The 22,661-nt window shown below is 49.0% G+C and overlaps 2 protein-coding genes across 5 annotated transcripts in view; one reads left to right on the top strand and one right to left on the bottom strand.

The window, feature by feature from the left end:
- LOC140718321 (Golgi integral membrane protein 4-like) overlaps positions 1-22,661 on the bottom strand; it is a 53,862-nt gene that overhangs the window by 24,758 nt on the left and 6,443 nt on the right. For all 4 annotated transcript variants that reach the window (XM_073031897.1, XM_073031898.1, XM_073031895.1 and 1 more), the window contains exons 2-5: positions 18,542-18,616; positions 10,572-10,621; positions 4,520-4,573; positions 3,342-3,492 (exon numbers count right to left, since the gene is read on the bottom strand). In XM_073031897.1, the coding sequence (XP_072887998.1) occupies positions 3,342-3,492; positions 4,520-4,573; positions 10,572-10,621; positions 18,542-18,616 (330 nt within the window). The remainder of the gene's footprint in view (positions 1-3,341; positions 3,493-4,519; positions 4,574-10,571; positions 10,622-18,541; positions 18,617-22,661) is intronic.
- LOC140718190 (olfactory receptor class A-like protein 4) overlaps positions 19,500-22,661 on the top strand; it is a 36,613-nt gene continuing 33,451 nt past the window's right edge. Inside the window, exon 1 of the mRNA XM_073031632.1 lies at positions 19,500-19,589. The gene's annotated coding sequence lies outside the window, so the exon portion shown is untranslated. The remainder of the gene's footprint in view (positions 19,590-22,661) is intronic.

Below are 22,661 nucleotides of genomic sequence, written 5' to 3'. Positions count from 1 at the left end.
ACAATCCATATCAATGGTGAGGCTCAGCGCAAAACGTTGACTTGACAGAGCTAAGTGATGATGAGAAGCAGAGGTGTCCAGGGGATAGAGAAAAGCTGAATTGGTGAGCAGCAACACACAATACAATGTGTTAAAATATAGTTTACGGTCTTCAGTAGAGACAAAAGTAGAAATGCTTTTAGATGGACGAAACTGGGAAATGTTATTGCTCAGAAGGATTGGAGCAACCTTGCACACAAATGCCACAGGCAACCAAAACGGTAAATAAGACTGTTTTTATTGCAAGGGAATTAGAGAACAATGATACAGATACCTTCTCAAAATTACACGTGTAATGCTGAGACCACAGCTAGAGTACTGTGTACAATCCTGGCCTCCTTTTCTAAACAGGAGGACATACTTGCCAGAGAGGGAGTGCAGCAAAGATTCACCAGGCTAGATCCTAGGATGCTGAGTGAGAAGGAACTGAGTAGGCTGGGGCCTCTGTTTTCTGGAGTTTTGAAGGATAAGAACTGAGCTCAGTAAAACACACGAAGTTCAACAAGGACAGATATGGAAAAGATTACCCCCTCCCCCCCCCCCCCCCATCCCCACCTTGAGAGAAGCAGAATCACAGGTCACTGTCTTCAAGTGAGGGGCAGGCAATGAGAGTGATGAACATTCCAATGAGGGCATTCTTTACTCTGGACCAGTCAGTGATACCTTTAAAATAAATTTAAAGATCCTTTAAATGTCTCTTTTGAATGGAATCAATGAGTGATTCATTCAAAGACACATCAGAAGAATCGAGGATACAGGGATAGTCAGGTCCTTTGGTCCAATGAGTCCCAGCAAGTCCCAATTTCCTGCATTCAGCCCACATTCCTCTAAGCCTTGCTCCTCCACCTGCCCAGACAAGTACTTCTGAAAAGACATTCTTGTACCTGCCTCATTTTGGCAGCTCATTCCCACATTCTCAACACTCTGTGGATGAGGCAGGAAAATGGCGTTAGGGGGAGAAGTTCAGTCGTGATCTTTAATGGAAATACTGAGCAGGTATAGGGAGCCAAATGACTTTCCCCTCATTCTGTTCTTGTACAACATGACCTGGACCATACCCTCAGCCAATACACACCGCCTTGTTCATCACCATCATCTCCTCCAACAATCCCTCAGGACCAAGGGTGACTTAATCCCATTCCGGTTTTGTGAAGTCCGAGGTAACTGACACAGCCAATGTGGGAACTGAAGGTCCTTCCACAAATGAGTCTGTGGGCACCTAATGAGGTGAGTAATTTGCGTGGTGACTTGCTTCTGTGTTGTCCCGAAGCATTCAACCAAAGTTCACAGTACCATCCTGCATGGTTATTCACCACTTTGGGTGATTGCGAGCCTGGGAGTCCCAAGGGTCAGTAGGGACGTGGAATTTCTTCAAGGAGGCACTCAGCATTTCCTTCCAACCTTCTTGGACGTCCACCAAGCAAACATCTACTGGTCAGTTTGTCTTTCCCCACACCCTCCCCCCAATAATCTCTGACTATAGTAAAGCTACGAGAGTCTGGGAATCTGGCGCTTGCGATGCCCTACTCAAACGGACGGAGTACTGGCTGGTGCACAAGTCTTAACCAACGGCTTGTTGGCGAGCACCAGACCTCACGCCAGCACCGAGTGCTGGCACCTGTTGCTTCAGATCACTGTCCAAGCGAGTTCCCATAACAACGTCAGCACCAAGACTGGTATGCCTGACTGAAGGCCAAAATCAACAAGCTGCCAAAATAAAAACAGAAAATGTTGAATACTCTCAGCAGGTCGGACGGCATCAGGGAAAGAGAAGCCAGATGAACGTCTTAAATCTTCATCAGAAGATTTACCACATCCATCCCCTGAGAGAGCACTCAACACCACCAAATCCATACACAAAGCAGGTCCATCACACGCAATGGCTCATTACACAACACCCCCCGGTGTTATTATGACTTGTTCCAAAACCAAACTTTCATTTAGTTGAAAGATAATTGGCCTGAAATGTTAACTTGGGGCGGCACGGTGGTCAGCACAACACTTCCCAGTGCAGGTGACCCGGGTTCAATTCCCGCCACTGCCTATTTAGAGTTTGTACGTTCTCCCCGTGACCGTGTGGGTTTCCTCCGGGTGCTCTGGTTTCCTCCCACATCTCACAGACACACCAGTTGGTAGGTTAATTGATCATTGTAAATTGTTCTCTGACTGGGCCAGGGTTGAATCAGGGGGAATACTGCGCGGAGCGGCTCGAAGGCCTGAATGGCCTACTCTGCTCAGTATCTCAATCAATAACTAAAGCACTCTGCTTCTCTCTTTAAAGACGCTGCCTGACCTCCTGGATACCTGCAGGCTTCTCTGCTCCTATTTCACATTTCAGTGCCTTGTTACTGGTTCGGAGAAGATGGTTTCCATTACTTTGCCAGATGTAGTAGGTCTTTCAGTCTAGAGGTTACGGTCAGTCAGTGTCAAACTCTGAATTTAACAGAATAGTAAAAGTAAGAAGGATTCTGCTGAAAGCTATTCTTATCCTCTCCTGCACAATGTATATTTCCTGTCTGGATCGAATATCTGTGTAAAATCTATACGGCATAGTTGCAATGAAATGGAGATAAGGAGGGAAAGAGTAAATACAGGTTTCCCCCGCTATCTGAAGGTAGAGCGTTCCTATGAAACCGTTTGTAAGCCGAAATGTTGTAAAGCAAAGAAGCAATTACCATTAATTTATATGGGAACAATTTTTGAGCGTTCCCAGACACAAAAAATAATCTACCAAATCATACCAAATAACACATAAAACCTAAAATACACGAACATATAGTAAAAGCAGGAATGATATGATAAATATACAGCCCATGTAAAATAGAAATGTTGTATGTACGGTGTAGTTTCACTTATCAAAATTGGGAAGACAGCGAGCTGAAATCAATTTGGAGAAAAAAATTGGCACGTACACGCATACACATATAACTGCCCACATAAGGTTTCACGGTCATGGTAGTCTTTCTTGGGGTAAACACACATATAAAGCGGGCATCTTTTTTTCGTAAAAGTGAAAATGCTCTTTGGTTAGCAAAACCAGGTACTAATGTAGGTCTTTCGTAACAACGAGCTGTCGTAAAGCAAACGTTTGAAAAACGGAGGACACCTGTAGACGCAAACACTGACGACGCACATACGTTAGAGCTGAGACACACTCTGTCTCTGTCTCACACACACACACCAGATGGACAAAAGGTCTGGCACGGACGTGGTGTGTCAGAGTGCCTATTTCCGTGCTGGGCGCCTCTGAATTTACGGCACTTGTGCACACACGAAGTGCAGACGCAGACACACACACACACCTTGTAGGCTGCTGATCTCCAGCTCCTTCTGTTGGCGAAACTTCAGGAACTGCTGGCTGTGGGCCTCGGCTGCCTTCTTGTGTTCCAGCTGCAGGCCGTTGTGCTGGACCTGCAGCTCCGCGAACTGCTTCCTCACCTCGTCGTGCTGGTTCTGCGGAAGCAACGGTGTGCGTCAGTCCAGAGTCCTCCTCACTATCCCACAGCCCCCTCACTGCGGGACGCGCAGGGAGCGGAGACATCAGGCACAGAGGTCACGGGGGCTCCCACAGGACCTGTCTGCGTTGGGGGGGGGGGGGGCGCCAATCGGTCAGGATGTTAACGGTGGGCCTCGGTTGAGAGTGGGTGGGAAACAATCTGGGCAGAGCCACAAGCCTTGCTGGATGTGGAGCCAGCATGGGATTCGGCTGCTCTGTGATGCCTCTGCAGAGAAGGAACAAACACCGGGGAAGCGAGGGGAAGTCTCCACTAGTTTTAGGTTCTCCCACCAGCAAAAACAGCCTCAAAATAGAAGGATGTTCCTTTAGAACAGAGATAAGGAGCATTTTTTTTTAGCTGAAGGGTGGTGAATTTGTGAAATTCATTGTCACAGGCGGCTGTAGAGGCCATGTTGTTGGATATATTTAAAGCAAGAGGTAAGTAGGTAGGTTCCTGATTATTCAGGGTTTTCAAAAGGTTGTGAGGGAGAAGGCAGGAGAATGAGGTTGAGAGGGGTAATAAATCAGCCACGATCGAATGACAGAGCAGACTCGATGGGCCGAGTGGCCTAATTCTGCATCAATGGCTTACGGTGAGGGTGAGAGCACAAAACGACAGTGGAAGTCATCAGCGAGCAAACAGAACCATGAGCCGCTGACAAGTGAGACACCGACTAAAGGGTCTTCTGATGGTGCTGAATTGTCTCACTGTCTGTCCCCACCAGTTCGCCCTTCAACAACGGGTAACAGGCAACCGGGGACAAAGCGCCAGCAGAGTAACATCAGCTAAAAGGCCAAACGTTCTGAATTGAGCCCAGGCTGCAGCAATGTGAGTGCCCAGAATCTGCTCTCCGTTTATTGGGAACTGGACTGCGACTGCCCAACACCGCCCAGTATTAATAACTTAAAGAAAGACTAACAGCCCCCACCCGCCCCATCTCACGAGGAGCTGCGGCTGGTTCCTGTACCAGCAGTCATACCCACCTTCAGGATCTTATGCTGGGAACTGAGAGCGCTGTATCGATTCATGGCATCTTGCTGCAAGAAAATCACACCAGGGTGGTTTAGCCAATGCTCAAGGCTCAGAAGCTGAACACACAGGCCGCATAAAATGGGCGACCCACCTCAAAAATTCACGCACGCTCTCATACCTCTCCCTCATGCCCTCCCTGCCTGGACCTGCAGCCAACTACGCCAGCCCAGTTCCCCCACCCCACTAAAACCAGTGCAATCCCAAAACAGCATTCCAGCCCCATCCGCAGGAACAGCTTCCATCCCAGTACCGCAGCCCCAAACCCAACAGCAATTCTTCACCCCGTCTTCCATTCGATGATACTCCCTGGTCCTTTCAGCCACATAGAGCCCAGAGTATTTTGGGAGCCAATCAGATCGAGCTAATTAAGTTGTTTTGGGGGAACCCAATGACTTCTGGATACATCGGGATCAAGGGGAGAAAGAATGAAAAGAAGGGACTGGATCCAAGCGGTCTTGGTTTACTTAGTGTTAATTCTGTTCCTTGGGTGACAGAAAGGTTCCTGTTGGGAATGTTTTTCTTGTACTGGGATAACATATAGCACAAGAATAATGGTAACTAATATCACAGACCATAAAATCATACACATCTTCATCATCATCATGTGCCGTGCCATATGACATCATCATCATGTGCCGTGTCATATGACGTCATCATCATGTGCCGTGTCATATGACGTGGGTGATCATGGTCTTGTTCTTGGCAAATATTTCTACAGAAATGGTTTGCCATTGCCTTCTTCTGGGCAGTATCTTTACAAGACAGATGGCCCCAGCTATTATCAATACTCTTCAGAGAGTGTCTGCCTGGCGTCAGGGGTTCCATAACCAGGACTTGTGATATGCACCGACTGCTCATACGACCATCCACCACCTGCTCCCATGGCTTCATCATCCCTCTCAAACCCATTCTCTTGCCTTTTCCCCATAACCTTTGATGCTTTCATGAATCAAGAACCCATCAACCTCGACTTTAAATATACTCAACGACTCTGCCTCCACAGCTGTCTAAGGCAATGAAATTCCTTCCCATCTCTGTTCTGATGCTCTTCTATTCTGAGACTGTGCCCTCTGGTCCTAGACACTTCCACTACTGGAAATATTCTCTCCATGTCCACTCCATCCAGCCCTTTCAAGATTTGGTAGATTTCAATGAGGTTCCTTGTCATCCTTCTAAACTCCGGTGAGTACAGGCCCTGGGCCATCAAACGCTCCTTATTTGATAATCATTCTGTCCCTGGGATCATTTGCATGAACATCTTCAGGACTATCTCCAACGCTAGCACATCCTTCCTTAGACATGGGGCCTAAAACCACCTGCAAAGTTCTAAACGTGGTCAGACCACCACCTTATAAAAGTCTGGCATTACATCCTTGCTTTTATATTCTAGTCCTCTTGGAATGAAATGCTAGCATCACATTTTTGCCTTGTACTCCTTGGCATCTATCCAAAAAAAAAAACATCATCAACTTTGGCAGACAAACTATGTGGTCAAGCACTGATGGGGCATCATAAGAACATGGAAATAGGAGCAGGAGTAGGCCATCCGGCCCATCGAGCCTGCCCCGCCATTTAATAAGATCATGGCTGATCTGTTCGTAAACTCAGCTCCGTCTACCTGCCTTTTCCCCATAACCCTTAATTCCCTTACTATGTAAAAACCTATCTAACTGTATCTTAAATATATTTAGTGAAGAGGCCTCAAAGGCTTCCCTGGGCAGAGTATTCCACAGATTCACCACTCTCTGGGAAAAACAGTTTCTCCTCATCTCCGTCCTAAAGAACCAGTGTCCTAACTGGGTTTAAGCACTGGCCACAGAGCGGCTGTGTTACTTGACGAGTAACCAGTTGAGTGACAATCCAGACTATACCTTTCAAATTCCATGCCTACAACTTGGGGGCTTAAGCGGAGCATGGAATGAAAATGTAATGTCAGGTAATAACTGAAGCTGTCATGTAATCATAAAACTCATTGTCCTTTCAGAAAAGAAGTTCCTCATCTTGGCTTCTGTACGGTTCCAGAGACGTGGCAATATGTTCAATTTACAACTAACTCTGGAGTGTCTGGCTCAGGCAGGAACCGACTGAAGTATTGCTTAGAAACAGACAGTAACTACCAGAGGCAACCACATCACAGAGAGAACAAAACAGAAATCAATAATCCCAGTTCGAATCTTCACTGTTTTGAATTGTGGTTAGTTTTCAATAAGCCAGGGATCAGAATCCCCGGACATTTCCTCCAAGGGCCTGGATGTATTCCTTCCTGTTCCAGGGAGTGTGCTGGATTGTGGCCAAGCAGCTTTTAATGTTACTGCTCCGAACAAACAATCGAGTCTTCCTAAAATAGAAGTTACTTCAGCGAGAGCGAGCGGGGACCCGGCAGTCGATGGGAACAGAAGGGAGTCTGTGAAGCTCAGGAGCCCCAGGCCGAGGGGAGGCAGCTGCCCTCGGCTCAGGCTGTCCTCACACTCCTCTGGCACCAGCAGGTTGCCACACAGCTGGGCCCCTGACTGACGGTCAAAAAACCCCACCGTTCAAGTAAACAAGCCCTCGCCGGCACTGGAGAGAGAGAGGCAAACTCGCAATTACACAGCAACTTTCGAGACACAAAGCACTTTGCAGTCACTGAAATAATTATTTGATGTGTCGATTTGCACATATAAACTCTCAATCAAGCAAGGCACTGAGCAGGCCCTCCCTGACCACCTTAAACATCAGTCCTGTCTTCAATCTCAAGTGGCCAAAGCAGCTCTCAGGACACTTGGTACCATCTGAAAGGAGGCACCTCTGGCAGTGTAGTCCTCTCTTGGTATTGAGCTGGAACAGCAGCCCAGCCTTTTGTCCCCAAGTCTCCAGTGAGGGTCTCCTCTCACCAAGTAGTTCAATAGTTAACATGGGCTTCGGACACAACGCCCGAAATCCTTCCTACAGTTTGGCCGGATCTAAGCCCCAACTCAATGTACACCCAGCTCGGCCTCCGTCCTGCCATCGCGGCAGCAAGTGGATGTCAAAGGCACAGAGTGGATAAAGCAGACGCTTCACAAACTGGAACGAGAACACAGCCCGGAGGCCGAATGAAATAAACACCACCACAAGGACGCAGGATTAGGATGACGCCACCTGGTCCTTCAAGTATGAACACGGTTGATTTGCCTCAAGTTTCAACTCCCCTTGCCCCAGTTCTTCAAGGCTCTCAAGTCTCCAATATTTCAAATATTTATCTCCCTCCTCTTTAATTAGCCCCAGTCATCCAGCCTCCACTAAAACCTCAGGTAGACCATTCCAGGGATTTACCATCCTCTGTGAGACGGTTTCTAACCAGCTACCCCCTAATCTTGTAACCATGTCCCCTTATTCGAGACTCTCCACCGGTGTAAACAGACCCACAGCTGCTCTATCGTTCTCCCTTAAGATTTCAGTTTTATCATCCCTTGTTCACATGCGTCATCCGGACCTTCTGGGCCGAGACTGGAATGGGAGAAGTGGAGGGTCAGATACCGGAGTGAGGAGCAGGAGCTGGCGGGTGATGGGAGAGTCAAGGGTAAAGCCGAAGGTTGAAGTCCAGACCTCGGCAAGAACGGAGTTAGAGGTCTAATGGGAGAAGCCCCTGGGTCAGCTGGTCCAGAGGTAGAGGCCCTAAGGCCCAAGCCCCTGGATCAGCTTGTACGTTCAGAGGCCTGAAGGTCCAAGCCCCTGGGTCAGCTTGTACAGTCAGAGGCCCTAAGGCCCAAGCCCCTGGATCAGCTTGTACGTTCAGAGGCCTGAAGGTCCAAGCCCCTGGGTCAGCTTGTACAGTCAGAGGCCCTAAGGCCCAAGCCCCTGGGTCAGCTTGTACAGTCAGAGGCCCTAAGGCCCAAGCCCCTGGGTCAGCTTGTACAGTCAGAGGCCCTAAGGCCCAAGCCCCTGGATCAGCTTGTACGTTCAGAGGCCCTAAGGCCCAAGCCCCTGGGTCAGCTTGTACAGTCAGAGGCCCTAAGGCCCAAGCCCCTGGGTCAGCTGGTCCAGAGGTAGAGGCCCTAAGGCCCAAGCCCCTGGATCAGCTTGTACAGTCAGAGGCCCTAAGGCCCAAGCCCATGGATCAGCTTGTACGTTCAGAGGCCTGAAGGTCCAAGCCCCTGGGTCAGCCTGTACAGTCAGAGGCCCTAAGGCCCAAGCCCATGGATCAGCTTGTACGTTCAGAGGCCTGAAGGTCCAAGCCCCTGGGTCAGCCTGTACAGTCAGAGGCCCTAAGGCCCAAGCCCATGGATCAGCTTGTACGTTCAGAGGCCTGAAGGTCCAAGCCCCTGGGTCAGCCTGTACAGTCAGAGGCCCTAAGGCCCAAGCCCATGGATCAGCTTGTACGTTCAGAGGCCCTAAGGTCCAAGCCCCTGGGTCAGCCTGTACAGTCAGAGGCCCTAAGGCCCAAGCCCATGGATCAGCTTGTACGTTCAGAGGCCTGAAGGTCCAAGCCCCTGGGACAGCTTGTACAGTCAGAGGCCCTAAGGCCCAAGCCCCTGGGTCAGCTTGTACAGTCAGAGGCCCTAAGGCCCAAGCCCATGGATCAGCTTGTACGTTCAGAGGCCTGAAGGTCCAAGCCCCTGGGTCAGCCTGTACAGTCAGAGGCCCTAAGGCCCAAGCCCATGGATCAGCTTGTACGTTCAGAGGCCCTAAGGTCCAAGCCCCTGGGTCAGCCTGTACAGTCAGAGGCCCTAAGGCCCAAGCCCCTGGGTCAGCTTGTACAGTCAGAGGCCCTAAGGCCCAAGCCCATGGATCAGCTTGTACGTTCAGAGGCCTGAAGGTCCAAGCCCCTGGGTCAGCCTGTACAGTCAGAGGCCCTAAGGCCCAAGCCCATGGATCAGCTTGTACGTTCAGAGGCCTGAAGGTCCAAGCCCCTGGGTCAGCCTGTACAGTCAGAGGCCCTAAGGCCCAAGCCCATGGATCAGCTTGTACGTTCAGAGGCCTGAAGGTCCAAGCCCCTGGGACAGCCTGTACTGAGGTCAGAGTGATGATATTTCCAAGTCTGCGAGTCCAGACAGTGTCTGAAGGCTGGAGGCCTGGAGGAGGCATGTCCTGAGGTTGGGGGCCTGTCTGTGCGTGAGTGGGTGGGAAAGAAGTTTGATTTGCTGCTGCCGTCTTCTTTTGGTGTTGTCGTTCCTGCCTGTGTTGTTCAGCTGAACGTCACGGTCATGCTATGTTGGCACCAGAAGGTGTGGCAACGTTTGCGGGCTGCCCCCAGCACAACTTTGGGTGTGTTGGTTGTTAACGCAAACGACACGTTCCACTGTAGCTTTCGATAGACGTGCAACAAACAAATCAGAATCTGAATTTTTCGAACAATGCTTTTTAACCTTTCATGAAAGGAGAACCCTCCCATCTCATGACTTAGCCTACTGAATCTTTTCTGGACTGCTTCCAAGACTACCACAACCTTTCTTAGATAAGAGAATCAAAACTGTACAATGTGCAGATGCAGCTTCACCAATACCCTGTATATTTGTAACAATACTTCTCTGCTGTTAAACTCCAGACCCCAGCTGCCATTTGTCTTCTTAATTTCATGCCACACCTGCACACTATTGTTTTGTGCATCATCAACATGAATGCCCAGCTCTCTCATATGCCATCTCTGTCCAGACTCTTTCTGAATCCTCACACCCGCTTTTCGATTCCTTCCACGGAGGCGACTGATCTCGCACCTTCCTACGCCAAAAGTCTCCAGCTGAAACCAGTAGGGGTGTAAAATTCGGGGTGGCACGGGAGTTGGGACACATCTCACCCACCCGACTGCTCTCCCAATTAACCGTTCACTGTGAATCTCACATCCAGGAAAGTCCTGCAGAATTCACATCACTGTATGCAAAGCCTTAACAGTGAGGATGAAAAGACAAGGAGAGAAGATCAGATTAATCGAGGTCAGTGGTTAGGCGGTAAAGGATTTGCATCTATAAACAGGAAGGCTTTGAAAGGAGATGAGTTTCAGCTTTGAGATGAAGAGATACATTTATAAATAAAATGGGTACTCACCTTCTCTTTGTTCAATGACTCTTGAGCTTCCAATTTATACACTAGAAAATCTGCAGAGACGGGAGGAAATGGAAGTGAATTAACAATCATCAGGAACAGGTAGATGCTTTTAATATTCTAAGCATTAGGCAGTCATCAATATGTCCATCAGACCACAAGGCACAGGAGCAGACATACCTGCCTTCTCCCCATAACCTGTGATGCCACAGCCTTCTGTGCCAATGAATTCCACAGATTCCCCTCCCTCTGGCTAAAGAAATTCCTCCCCAACTCTGTTCTGGAGAGATGTCCTTCTACTCCGAGACTGTGCCCTCCGGCCCTAGACTCCCCCACTATTGGAAACACCGTCTCCACATCCACTCCATGTAAGCCTGTCGATATTCAACAGGTTTCAACGAAATCCACCCCCCCTCCACTTCATTCTCCAAACCCCAACGAGAGTACAGGCTCAAGGCCGTCACGATTAACCCTTTCATCCCCGGGATCATTCTTGTGAGCCTCCCCTGGACCGTCTCCAATGCCAGCACATCCTTTCTTAGGTAAGGGGCCCAAAACTGCTCACAATACTCCAGGTGTGGTCTGACCAATGCCTCAGCATTACCTCCTTGCACTTATACTCTGGTCCTCTCACATCTTACACTGGCTGCAGAACACGGGTAGCTAAGGGACAGGCGTTGTAACTGGACATCCTTAAACTGAGCCTGGCACCAAAGAATGGATGCGTCTCCCAGCAGTTCACCACAGCCACCACAAGCATGGCTCGTATTTATTTACATACATTGTGTGCATGTTAAAATGACTCAGAGTGCTCTACGGGATTATTATCAAACCAAAAAGAATGATTCCGGACAAAAGAGGGAGATTATTAAAGATAAGAAAATAAATAACCTCGGTTAAAGGGGTATGTGAACTGAAGACGGTGAGAAGAGGAGGTTTGGAGGGCTCCAAGCAGGAACGTCCGAGCTGAGGGCAGGGATGGCTGCCCACGATGCAGAGTTTGTTAGCTGGAACGGCAAGTCTGACAAGCGGCCAATAAGCAGGATGTGCGATACATCCAATGATTGACTTGTGCTTAATTAGTGCAGTCAGAATGATGCAAGGCACCACATTTAGAGAGCAGAGGTGCGAGGGAGTGGGGGGAGGACCAGAGTCACAAGGAAGTGACAGCGTGGTTAAAGAGTTTGAGGCCGACACTGGGGCCCGGTAGAGCAAATATATATTTTAACACGCCACAGGAAGCTGGGTGGTACTGGTGTCCAGGGAACTTGATGTCCTTTGGTACAGAGCTCTGAAAGTTGACCTGAAAGATCTGCAAGCAATTAGCAAGGCAAGGCATACACTGGCCTTTATTAAAAGAAGATTAGATTACAAAAGAAGAGAGGCATCGTGTTCCAGCTACACAGGGCCCTGGTGAGACTGCATCTGATATACTGCATACAGATCCAGTCTCCTTACCCAGAGCAGGATGTACATGGTGTAAAGGAATGTAGTCAAGGTTCACCAGCTTGTCTGATGAGGAGAGCGTAAACAGACTGGACCTATGAACACTGGACCAAGGCTTCCCAACCATGTTTATGCCATGGACCAACACCATTAAGCCTGGAGTCCATGGACCCCAGGTTGGGAAAGCCTGCTCTAGGAAAACAAGAAGTAATCTCTTAAGATTCTTAAAAGACTCGACAAAGTAGAGAGTTGATATTTCCTCTCTCCAGAACGAGGGAAATAGCATCAGGTCAGGGACCAGCCATTCCGGACTGAGCTGAGAAGCAAGATTTTCACCCAGAACCCAAGTAGTCTTTGAAATCTTCACTGTGCAAGGGCAGGGAAGCTCGGTCACTGAGTGCGTCCGAGGCAGAGGTCGGTAACGTTTTTAGATATGGAAAGCACCAAGGTTAAAGGTTCAAAGTACATTTGTGATCCAAGTATGTGTGCTTGAACCTTGAGATTCATCTTCCACACAGACAGCCCACTACACAAAGAAAACCGTGGAACTCCTTCCAACATTAAACCACCCCCCCCAACCCCAACGCACAGAACAAATTGCACAAGTGGGAAAAAAAACTAGCGAAGCCACAAAACAAAAAGGCAAACGACAGTGAAGTAAAAATTGAGACGTTCTTGCTGAATAGGGAGCGGGCCTGAGGGCTCCCATTACTTTGTTTTGGACACCCCCTCTCCGGGCACAGGGACCAGCCCCGTGGTGAACTACGTACAGATTCGGAACCGACTCATGAAATACACAGGAGCTCCAGCCCTCTCGCAGAGCACTGACTCTGCTCTGAGTGGAAAACTTTCTTCTCAACTCCACGCCCCACGGCTGAGCCTCTGACACTGGATCTGACCACTGAGGAGTTATCCTGCCTAGTCCCGCCTTCCAGCAGCGGATCGGTAGCCCTGAAGGTCCTGCACCTTCAAACGGACAATCAAGAACTCTTTAAGCGTTTCCTCCGCTGCTACCACCCTTTTGGGCACTGAGTTCTACGACCTTAGCATCCTAGAGAACATTCTTCCCTGGCTCCGTTCTAATCCTCCACCTAAACCCAAGGTACATTCTAGGACGCGCTGGGGCACTTCATCAGTGAGGTGGGGGCCATCGGGCGTTTTGGGTCTCTCGATATCAACCTCACCCAGGTGACCCGGCCAGGGTTGAGCTGACTCTGGCTCGGTCCAAGGGTCACCCCTCTTGATCCACAGCCATCTGGAGCCTCTGTGACGGACCTGATGGCTCCTTACCTTGCAGCCCCCATAATGCCAAGGAGAGAAGAGGCTCTGCAAACCCAGCTACCACCCCACCTCTGTAGACTCCCATCGTGCCCTCCACTCTCATCTCTGGCAGTTCTCTACCTGGTACATTGTCTCCACTTATTGTTCCGCCGATACTCCGACCTGCTCAACACTCCCCTGCATTTTCTGCTTTTATTTCATATCCACGTCCCTCCTCACACATCCCCCGGCACCCTTCCAAAGCAGAGTCCGGTCGTCCGGCCGACGGGTTGCTGTCACCGTCCGTTCTCCACATAAACCTTCGTCTACTGTTGTGCCACACAGAGTACCGGCAAATCCCTGCGCTTCCTTCCTTCCTCACACTCACCCCGTTTCCCGTTAAGTGCACCATTGCATCCTCCGCACTCCCACCATTCTGTGGGCAAAGGTGGACTGGATTTAGTAGCGACTGTCTTAGCTTTATGAGCCTTGGTTAGTTAATGCCCGTTACGCTACTGGGCATTTAGGGCAGCACTGAAAGTCGCCCACCTCAGGCGGAGTTCAGGGATTCCTTCGTTGTCTCAGTAGCTTCCTCTCAGTTTTCACTCCCGTCAGTCACACACGTCCCGGGTGGAGACTCAGGAATACATCACACTCAGATGTAGAAGGATTCTTCACTGCTGTTTCCCTAACAGTTTTGTTTGACCAGTCAGGGTTGTTGGCCCTGAGCTGAACCCCTGAACCTGGAGGACCGGTGGACCACTCCTAGTCTGGCCTCTACCCTTTGACCTGCTCGGCGTAGGTGACCCTACCGAGAGCCAAAGCATGAAGCCCTGACTCCAGCCAATGTAGCTCACTGGATCATTGAGGCACGCAAGCCTCCAAACCCAACGACGAGGTTGAGGTCCTGTTGGGGGCATTTTTAATTTCACTGCATCCCCACCTGGGGGGGTTGATTTCAGGGGGCCGGCAAAGCTGCTAAGCACATAGGTTCTGACACAAAGGTTTTCAGCTTAAAATGTAAAGCTCAGCAGCCCTTACAGGATTTCCTCTTGAAATAAGGGACTGTTTGTGGTGTGGCTGCAGAGTAGGAGTCGCAGGAAGCACAAACGATTATACTCTTTCACAGATAACAGGAAAGCAGAAATGGAAGGCATTAACAGAGCCGATCCTCCCTCCACACCACCCTCCCGCTGCTTGTAGGAGGAGTTTGTATGCTCTCCCCGTGACCGCGTGGGTTTCCTCCGGGTGCTCCGGTTTCCTCCCACAGTCCAAAGACGTACCAGTTAGTAGACTAATTGGTCGTTGTAAATTGTCCCATGATTGGGCCAGGGTTAAATGGGGGAGGGGTGTTGCTGGGCAACACAGCTCAAAGGGCCGGAAGGGCCTGTTCCTCACTGGGTCTCGATAAATAAATACTTCCTTGGCCAAGGCCCCCACAAGCTCTGCCAGACCCAGGGGACCTCTGCAGGCACGAGCTCACCTTCTGCCCAGTTCACTAACAAACGGAGTGAGTGAAGTGGCAGAGAGATGAGCCAGAAGAAGTTGCCCAGCAAATGCCACAGGTAAGTTTTCCAGGGGCTTTGTTATTTTCCTCAAGAGGCCATTTGATCCACTGAGTCTATTCTGGCTCCCAGACCAATCCAACGTTCCCATTTTTTTCCCCTCTGTGACACAGTCTCTTTTACGTGCAACATTTTTTTATTATGGTTTGGGTGGAGGGGGAAGAGTTCGACTTCAAAATTTTCAGATGACAATGAGGTAGGAAGAGCAGCTAATTATAGGTCAGAGCAGATTAAATCATTAGATAAACTGTGTCAGGTGTAATTCAATGTAGGCAAGTTCTGTAGGGAGCAGAAATAAAGCACTTAAATGTAAATTTAGAAAATCTCCTTTAAAGATTTGTGTCAGTTCCTTAATTGCTCTAATTTCTGAAACTACAGCAACACCAGAGGGCTTCAGAGCGTAAACATTCAACTGAAAGATCATCTATACCCGGTACCCAGCATTTTAAGTTGTTGCAGGTGAGAAGGGGAAAGTTTACAGGAGATAGGCAGGGCAAGTTGTGTTTTTCTTCTCCCCCCCACCCCCCACAAAGAGTGGTGGGTACTTGGAACAGGTTACCAGAAGACTGATACAGAAACAGATACAACGGAGGTGTTTAAGAGGTTTTTAAATGGGCACATGATAAAGGATATGGATCATGTGCAGGCAGAAATTTAGATAAACTCTGTTTCATGCCCAACACAGACATTGTGGGCCGAAGGGCCTGGGACTGTACTGTTCTACGTACAACCTCCAAGAGGACCACAACCTTGTCATTGGGTTTGGAGGCCTGTGTTCCTCAATGACCCGGAGAGCTATGTTGGCTGGAGTCTGGGCTTTACGCTTTGGCTCTTGGTAGGGTCACCCATACCAAACAGGTCAAAGGGTAGAGGCCAGACTAAGAGTGGTCCACTGGCCCTCCAGGTTCGAGAGTTCAGCTCAGGGCTACCAAGTGTTACGGAAACAGCAATGAAGAATCCTACATCTGATTGTGACGGTATTCCTGAGTCTCCACCCAGACCTGCATGACTGACAGTGGTGAAAACCGAGAGGAAAGCTACGAACGATGAAGGAAGCCCCGAGCACCGACAGAAATGGAGGGCCTTCACTGCTGCCCTAAATGCCAGTGGCGTAACGGGCAGTAATTAAGTTCTAGGTGGGACGGGTCATCACACAGGCCTTGTGACCACACGCCTGGGAGGGGAGGTTTCCCTTTGCTGCGGTACCACGGCCCACTGATCACAGCCGTCTAAATCGCAGCGCAGGGACAAACACTGAAACTTGATGTTTGAACACAATCCCAGCCAGCTGATTCAGAACCACTTCCACATCCAGCCTGACCCAACTCAAAGTCACTTGGAGAAGAGCTGGACAGAAAAATAAAGACTTGCTATGCTGCACACACATTACTATTGATCTAGACTGGAGGACAATCACCATAATACTAAACAGATCTCCCTCACCTTGTTAAGTACCAAGCCAGCAAGGTACAGCCCGAGGCAACGGGATCTTTAATCAGAGTAAACTCAGCTGTGCCTGAACTGCATACTTAGATATCAAAATTCAAAGTAAATTTATTTCCAAAGTACGCGCAGGTCACCATATTTTACCTTAAGATTCATTCTCTTGCAGGCATGTAGAGGAAAATAAGTACATCGATAGAATTTATGAATAACTATACACGAAAGCGGCACAGTAGCGTACTGGTTAGCACAACGCTTTACAGTGCTAGCGACTCGGGTTCAGTTCCCGCTGGTTCCCCGTAAGGAGTTAAAGGCAAGCAGAAATGGAAGGCATTAGCAGCACAGTCTCCTCCCCCCACGTCACCCTCCCGCCACTGTCTGTTTGTACGTTCGGCCTGTGACCGCAGTGATTTCACCCAGGTGCTCCAGTTTCCACCCATGTTCCAAAGGTATACCGGTTGGTAGGTGAATTGGTCATTGTGAATTGCCCCGTGATTAGGGTAGGATTAAATTGAGGTGGGGCGGGGGGGGGGGGGGGGGGACTTGCTGAGCCGCCTGTCTCAATAAACAAAGAGGACTGACAAACATCCCATGGAGGACAAACCGCGCAAGTAAAATTAAGTATTAAATGATACGGAGGAGACGAGTTGTAGATTCCTTGAGAGTCTTGCCTACAGGCCGCGGAGTCAGCCGAGCATGGGCTTGTGTCGGAGCCAGGCTGTGGTACGCTGGAACCCACCAGCAGCGTCTGCAGTTGCTGCACAGGAACTTGGGAAGTGACTGTTTCCATCGAAGGCAAGATCAGTCTTGCCCTTGCTCACTCCAGTCAAAAGCAACCCACCCAAAACATAAACAACAACATCCTGGATCCACAGCACAATCTCCTAATTTGACAGCTAGTTTTTTTAAGAACATGCCTGAAGGTCGACAAAAGGAGAATATTCCCTTTGAAACGTGACACCACTTTGTATATTAAAAAAACACAATGAAACCTCCTCTCAACAACAGCCAGTGAATTGAAACATCGCAACCTGGCATCTCCTCCAGTCTTGAGCTAAAACCACCTGCACTGCCGAAATAACTGATTCCCCTGTGAAACAGGAACAGTTTAGTTTCTTGGAGATACAACGTGGTAACAGGCCTTTCCAGCCTAACAAGCCCGCAGTGTCCAATTATTCCCATGCGCTCAATTAACCTAGTAACCCGTACATCTTTGGAGTTGGGAGGAAACTGGAGCACACAGAGGAAACCCACACGGTCACGAGGAGAACGTATAAACTCCTTACAGAAGCAGAGGGAATTGAACCTGTTGCTGCACTAACCGCTATGCTATCGAGCCGCCCCAACATGGTTCCTTCCTGGGGTGCAGACAACTCTTCACTGAGAAGCACGACTCAGCCAACTGAGCTTGATTTATGAACACTGTCAATGTTCCTCACTGGGGCAACACAGTCCCCAACCGTTGTGCCCCTCTGTGAGGCACACTGTTCCTGGGCCCCGTCTCCACCCCCCCCCCCCCCCCCCCCACAGGCACCTTTTTTCTCTCTCTTTCGAAGACAGTGTCCTGGGCCTTCTTTCACTCAAGCATTGTTTCCTTCTCTCTGGGCACAGAGCCCCAGGACGCTGTCACTCCTCCTCACTCTCCTCTGGGTCACCGTTTCTACAGGCTCTGTTTGTCCCTCTTACGGCAATGTCTGCGCCTTCTCTCTTTTTATCTCTTCTGTGGGCACTTTTCACCTCAAGGGGGCAATGTCACTGGGCAGTAAGCCGCCAGGGGCTCTCTCTGACTGTACTCCCACACACATTAGGCTTCAGTTTGTTGGCTGCTACCTTCAACGCACACAAAATGCTGGAGGAACTCAGCAGGTCGGGCAGCATCTGTGGAAAAAAGTACAGTCGACATTTCGGGCCGAAACTCTTCGGCAGGACTGGAGAGAAAAAGCTGAGGAGTAGATTTTAAAGGTGGTGGGAGGGGAGAGAGAAACACCAGGTGACAGGTGAAACTTGGAGGGGGAGGGATGAAGTAAAGAGCGAGGAAGCTGCTACCCTCAGCTGAGCCAGACACCTTCTATGTTTTGGTGACTCAAGAAGCCTACCTTGTTCTCAAAACAGTGAGACGAGGTTTTTGGTTTGTATTAAAGTGGGTATTGATCAGTAGCCAATCTCAACAACGTGACTACACAATGTCGGTTACTTTAGGACTGAGGTGTTAACTGCAGAGACTTAAACGATACACCTGACCGGAGGGAAACGGCTAACCTTCCTTTGTCTTCTTGTGCTCGTTTCGTTCCTTCTGTAGGGAGCGCTCCAGTCTGGACCGATGCTCATACACAACTGTAAAAAGAAACAGATGTTATAGATCATTCCATACAATCCTCCATTTCCTGTTATTCCCATGCAGTACACACATATTAACGGGACACTTTCCACCTCCCCAAGCCCAGCCACGTGAAGCTCCAGGGAACAGTGAGAAGCAGTTCAGATCTGTCTGCACCGTCCTCCTCCTCTCTTCTCAACCCAGATTTTATTTACTCTTGCTGCACACGAGGAAGGTAGCAGGCAGCGGGATAGGGCAAGGAAGGGGCAGGATCCTGAGGGAGAGGGTAGCCTGTGCAGGAAGCGGAAGCATTGAAGGAGAAGTGCCTCGGGAGGTGAGGAAGGACGGCCAGAGGGCGAGGACTCAGCAGCCTGGTGTCCACGTCAGGCCCAGCTCGCAATGAAAAGGGGGATTTGCCGGCTACATCACAAGACCGTGACTCCTTTCCCAAAGGGGCAGACATCCACCCTGTCAAAGGTCACAGGACCCTTACAGTGTGTGCCTCTCAGCTGAACCAGGGAGGAGGATAAACACTCAATGAACAGTGCCTTCCCCTCCTCCATCAGATTTCTGAATGCTCCAGCAGCCCACGAACACCATCAAATTATTCTGCAAACACGAGGAAATCTGCAGATGCTGGAAATTCAAACAACAACACACACAAAATGCAGGTGGAACACAGCAGGCCAGGCAGCATCTATAGGGAGAAGCGCTGTCGATGTTTCGGGCCGAGACCCTTCGTCAGGACTAACCGAAAGGAAAGATTCTGCTCTCTTTTTACACTTTTCATTGTAACCTGTGGCAATTATTTTAGGTCTTGTGTTGTCCTGCTGCTGCAAAACAGTGAATTGCAATACAGACGTCAGAATTAATAAACCTGATTGTGATTCTGGCGCCCAACACCTTGCCGAGGCTTCTGCCAAACTGGATGCTTGGACGCTTCCGAGAAACGTTGCCAAGAGTGGAACGTGCAACGTGGTACGCGACCGGGTGAGTCCGCCTCATTGTGGTACTATTGTCGGATCGGGCTGTGGAATTGGTTTTACTCTTGCAGTTTTATTTTCTTGTGCTTGACTGCATCTTCATACAATCACACGTGACAGTTCAGTAAGTTTTTCAGTGTTCACAGTTGCCTGTGAATTTTCCTGGAAACTCTCATTGGTGGGTGTCACATGACTTCAATCTAGCAATTTCATTGGTTAACGTTATTACTCTCATCAGATCTAAAACCTTTGTTTCTCCTCTTCCCTTTGTTCTCTCTCGCTATGCCTCTTCCTTTCTATCCTTTGCTCATGTAACGCTTAACAAAATGGTCACGAGCAACGCACTTTACGCCTCATTCTTAACTCCTGAAGATCCCTCAAAAAGCACCAGGATCCAATACGGCGTGCGGTCCCGTGACGCCCAAGGGAAGGGAAAAGAAGCACGGTAAAGCTGGGAGCGTCAGGGCAGGAATATTATCCAAAGCTGAGGCTACACAAACCATTAGTCAGACCGCACTTGGGGTACAGCGAGCTGTTTTGGGCCCCCCATCTAAGAAAGGAGCTGCTGGCATTGGAGAGGGTCCAGAAGAGGTTCACAAGATCTATCCCGGGAAAGAAAGGGTTCAAAGTTCAAAGTAAATTTATTATCATGGTCCATATACAACTCTGAGATTCATTTTCTTGCCAGAATACTCAACAAATGCATAATAGAGTAATAACCATAACAGAATCAATGAAAGACTGCACCAACTTGGGCGCTCGACCAGTGTGCAAATACAAAAAAATTAAAAAATAAGCAATTAATATCAAGAACATGAGATGAACAGTCCCTGAAAGCTGGAATATTTCAATGATGGGGGGCAATTGAAGTTGAGTGAAGCTATCCCATTTGGTTCAAGAGCCTGATGGTTGAGGGGTAATAACTGTTGCTGAACCTGGTGGTATGAGTCCTGAGACTCCTGTACCTTCTTCCTGATGACAGCAGCGGGAAGACAGCATGTCCTGGGTGTGGGAGTCCCTGATGTTGGGTGCTGCTTTCCTCCTCCCATTGTCAAGGATGTCCCTTTACAGGAGGTGAGGAAGGATTTTTATAGCCAGAGGGCGGTGAATCTGTGGAATTCACTGCCAGACAGCTGTGGAAGCCGGGTCATTGGGTTTATTTAAAGCAGAAGATGATGGGTTCCTGATTAGTAAGGGTATCAAAGGTTATGAGGAGAAGACAGGAGAATGGGGTTGAGGGAGTTAATAAATGAAGTGGCCACTTTATTAGGTACCCCCCCGTAGCCCATCCATTTCACGTGGTTCGGCATGTTGTGCATTCAGAGATGCTCATCTGCACACCACCATTATCTGAGTCACCGTTACCTTCCTGTCAGCTTGAACTAGTCTGGCCGTTCTTTTCTGACCTCCCTCATTAATAAGGCATTTTCACCCACAGAACTGCCTTTTGTTTTTCTCATCATTCTCTGCAAACTCTAGAGGCTGTTGTGCATGAAAATCCCCGGAGATCAGCAGGCTCTGAGATACTCAAGCCACCCCATCTGGCACCAACAATCATTCCATGGTCCAAGTCACTGACATCACCTTTCTTCCCCATTCCAATGTTTGGTCTGAACAAGTGAACCTCTTGACCATGTCTGCATGCTTTCATGCAATGAGTTGCTGCCACATGATTGGCTGATTAGATATTTGCATTGACAGGTAGGTGGACAAGTGTCCTTAATAAAGTGACCTAGCAGAGCGTAAGTCAGCCATGATGGAATGGCGGAGCAGACTCAATGGGGCAAATGGCCTAATTCTGCTCCAATGCCTTATTGTCTAAAGCAGGTGCGGCCTGGTAACCAGCTCAGCCCCCTGTAACTCCCCCAAGGGTTTCTTGCCAATACCGTGCCTATGTACCCAGCAGTTCAAAGCCAGCAGGGCTCAGCAACAGCTGCCTTCATTTTTAACCTCTCCTCAGCTGTGACACCCTGTCCCAAATAACAATGGATGAGGGATACCTGGGGAAAGAAAGAGGGCTGGCCTGGAAGGACCATCTCATGAACATAGTACTGGGCTGAAATAACTAACACTGGGGTGGGGGGGGCATAGTTTTAAGGTGTTTACAAGGGAAGATGTCAGGAGTTAAGCTTTAGATAGATAGATAGATAGATAGATAGATACTTTATTCATCCCCATGGGGAAATTCAACTTTTTTTCCAATGTCCCATACACTTGTTGTAGCAAAACTACTTACAAACAATACTTAACTCAGTTAAAAAAAATATGATATGCATCTAAATCACTATCTCAAAAAGCATTAATAATAGCTTTTAAAAAGTTCTTAAGTCCTGGCGGTAGAATTGTAAAGCCTAATGGCATTGGGGAGTATTGACCTCTTCATCCTGTCTGAGGCGCATTGCATCGATAGTAACCTGTTGCTGAAACTGCTTCTCTGTCTCTGGATGGTGCTATGTAGAGGATGTTCAGAGTTATCCATAATTGACCGTAGCCTACTCAGCGCCCTTCGCTCAGCTACCGATGTTAAACTCTCCAGTACTTTGCCCACGACAGAGCCCGCCTTCCTTACCAGCTTATTAAGACGTGAGGCGTCCCTCTTCTTAATGCTTCCTCCCCAACACGCCACCACAAAGAAGAGGGCGCTCTCCACAACTGACCTATAGAACATCTTCAGCATCTCACTACAGACATTGAATGACGCCAACCTTCTTAGGAAGTACAGTCGACTCTGTGCCTTCCTGCACAAGGCATCTGTGTTGGCAGTCCAGTCTAGCTTCTCGTCTAACTGTACTCCCAGATACTTGTAGGTCTTAACCTGCTCCACACATTCTCCATTAATGATCACTGGCTCCATATGAGGCCTAGATCTCCTTTCACACAGAGCAGTGAGTGTGTGTGGAATGCACGACAGTGGTGGAGGCGGATACGATACGGTCTTTTAAGAGACTCTTAGATAGACACATGGAGCTTAGAAAAATAGAGGGCTAAGTGGTAGGGAAGCTTTAGGCAGTTTCTAGAGTTGGTTACATGGGCTGCACAGCATTGTGGGCCGAACGGCCTGTAATGTGCTGTAGATTTC

This window comes from Hemitrygon akajei, chromosome 29, assembly GCF_048418815.1.
Source record: "Hemitrygon akajei chromosome 29, sHemAka1.3, whole genome shotgun sequence".
Classification (NCBI taxonomy): Eukaryota; Metazoa; Chordata; class Chondrichthyes; order Myliobatiformes; family Dasyatidae; genus Hemitrygon; species Hemitrygon akajei.
Note: the sequence above shows the minus strand (reverse complement) of the source record. Positions and strands in the feature narration are given on the sequence as shown.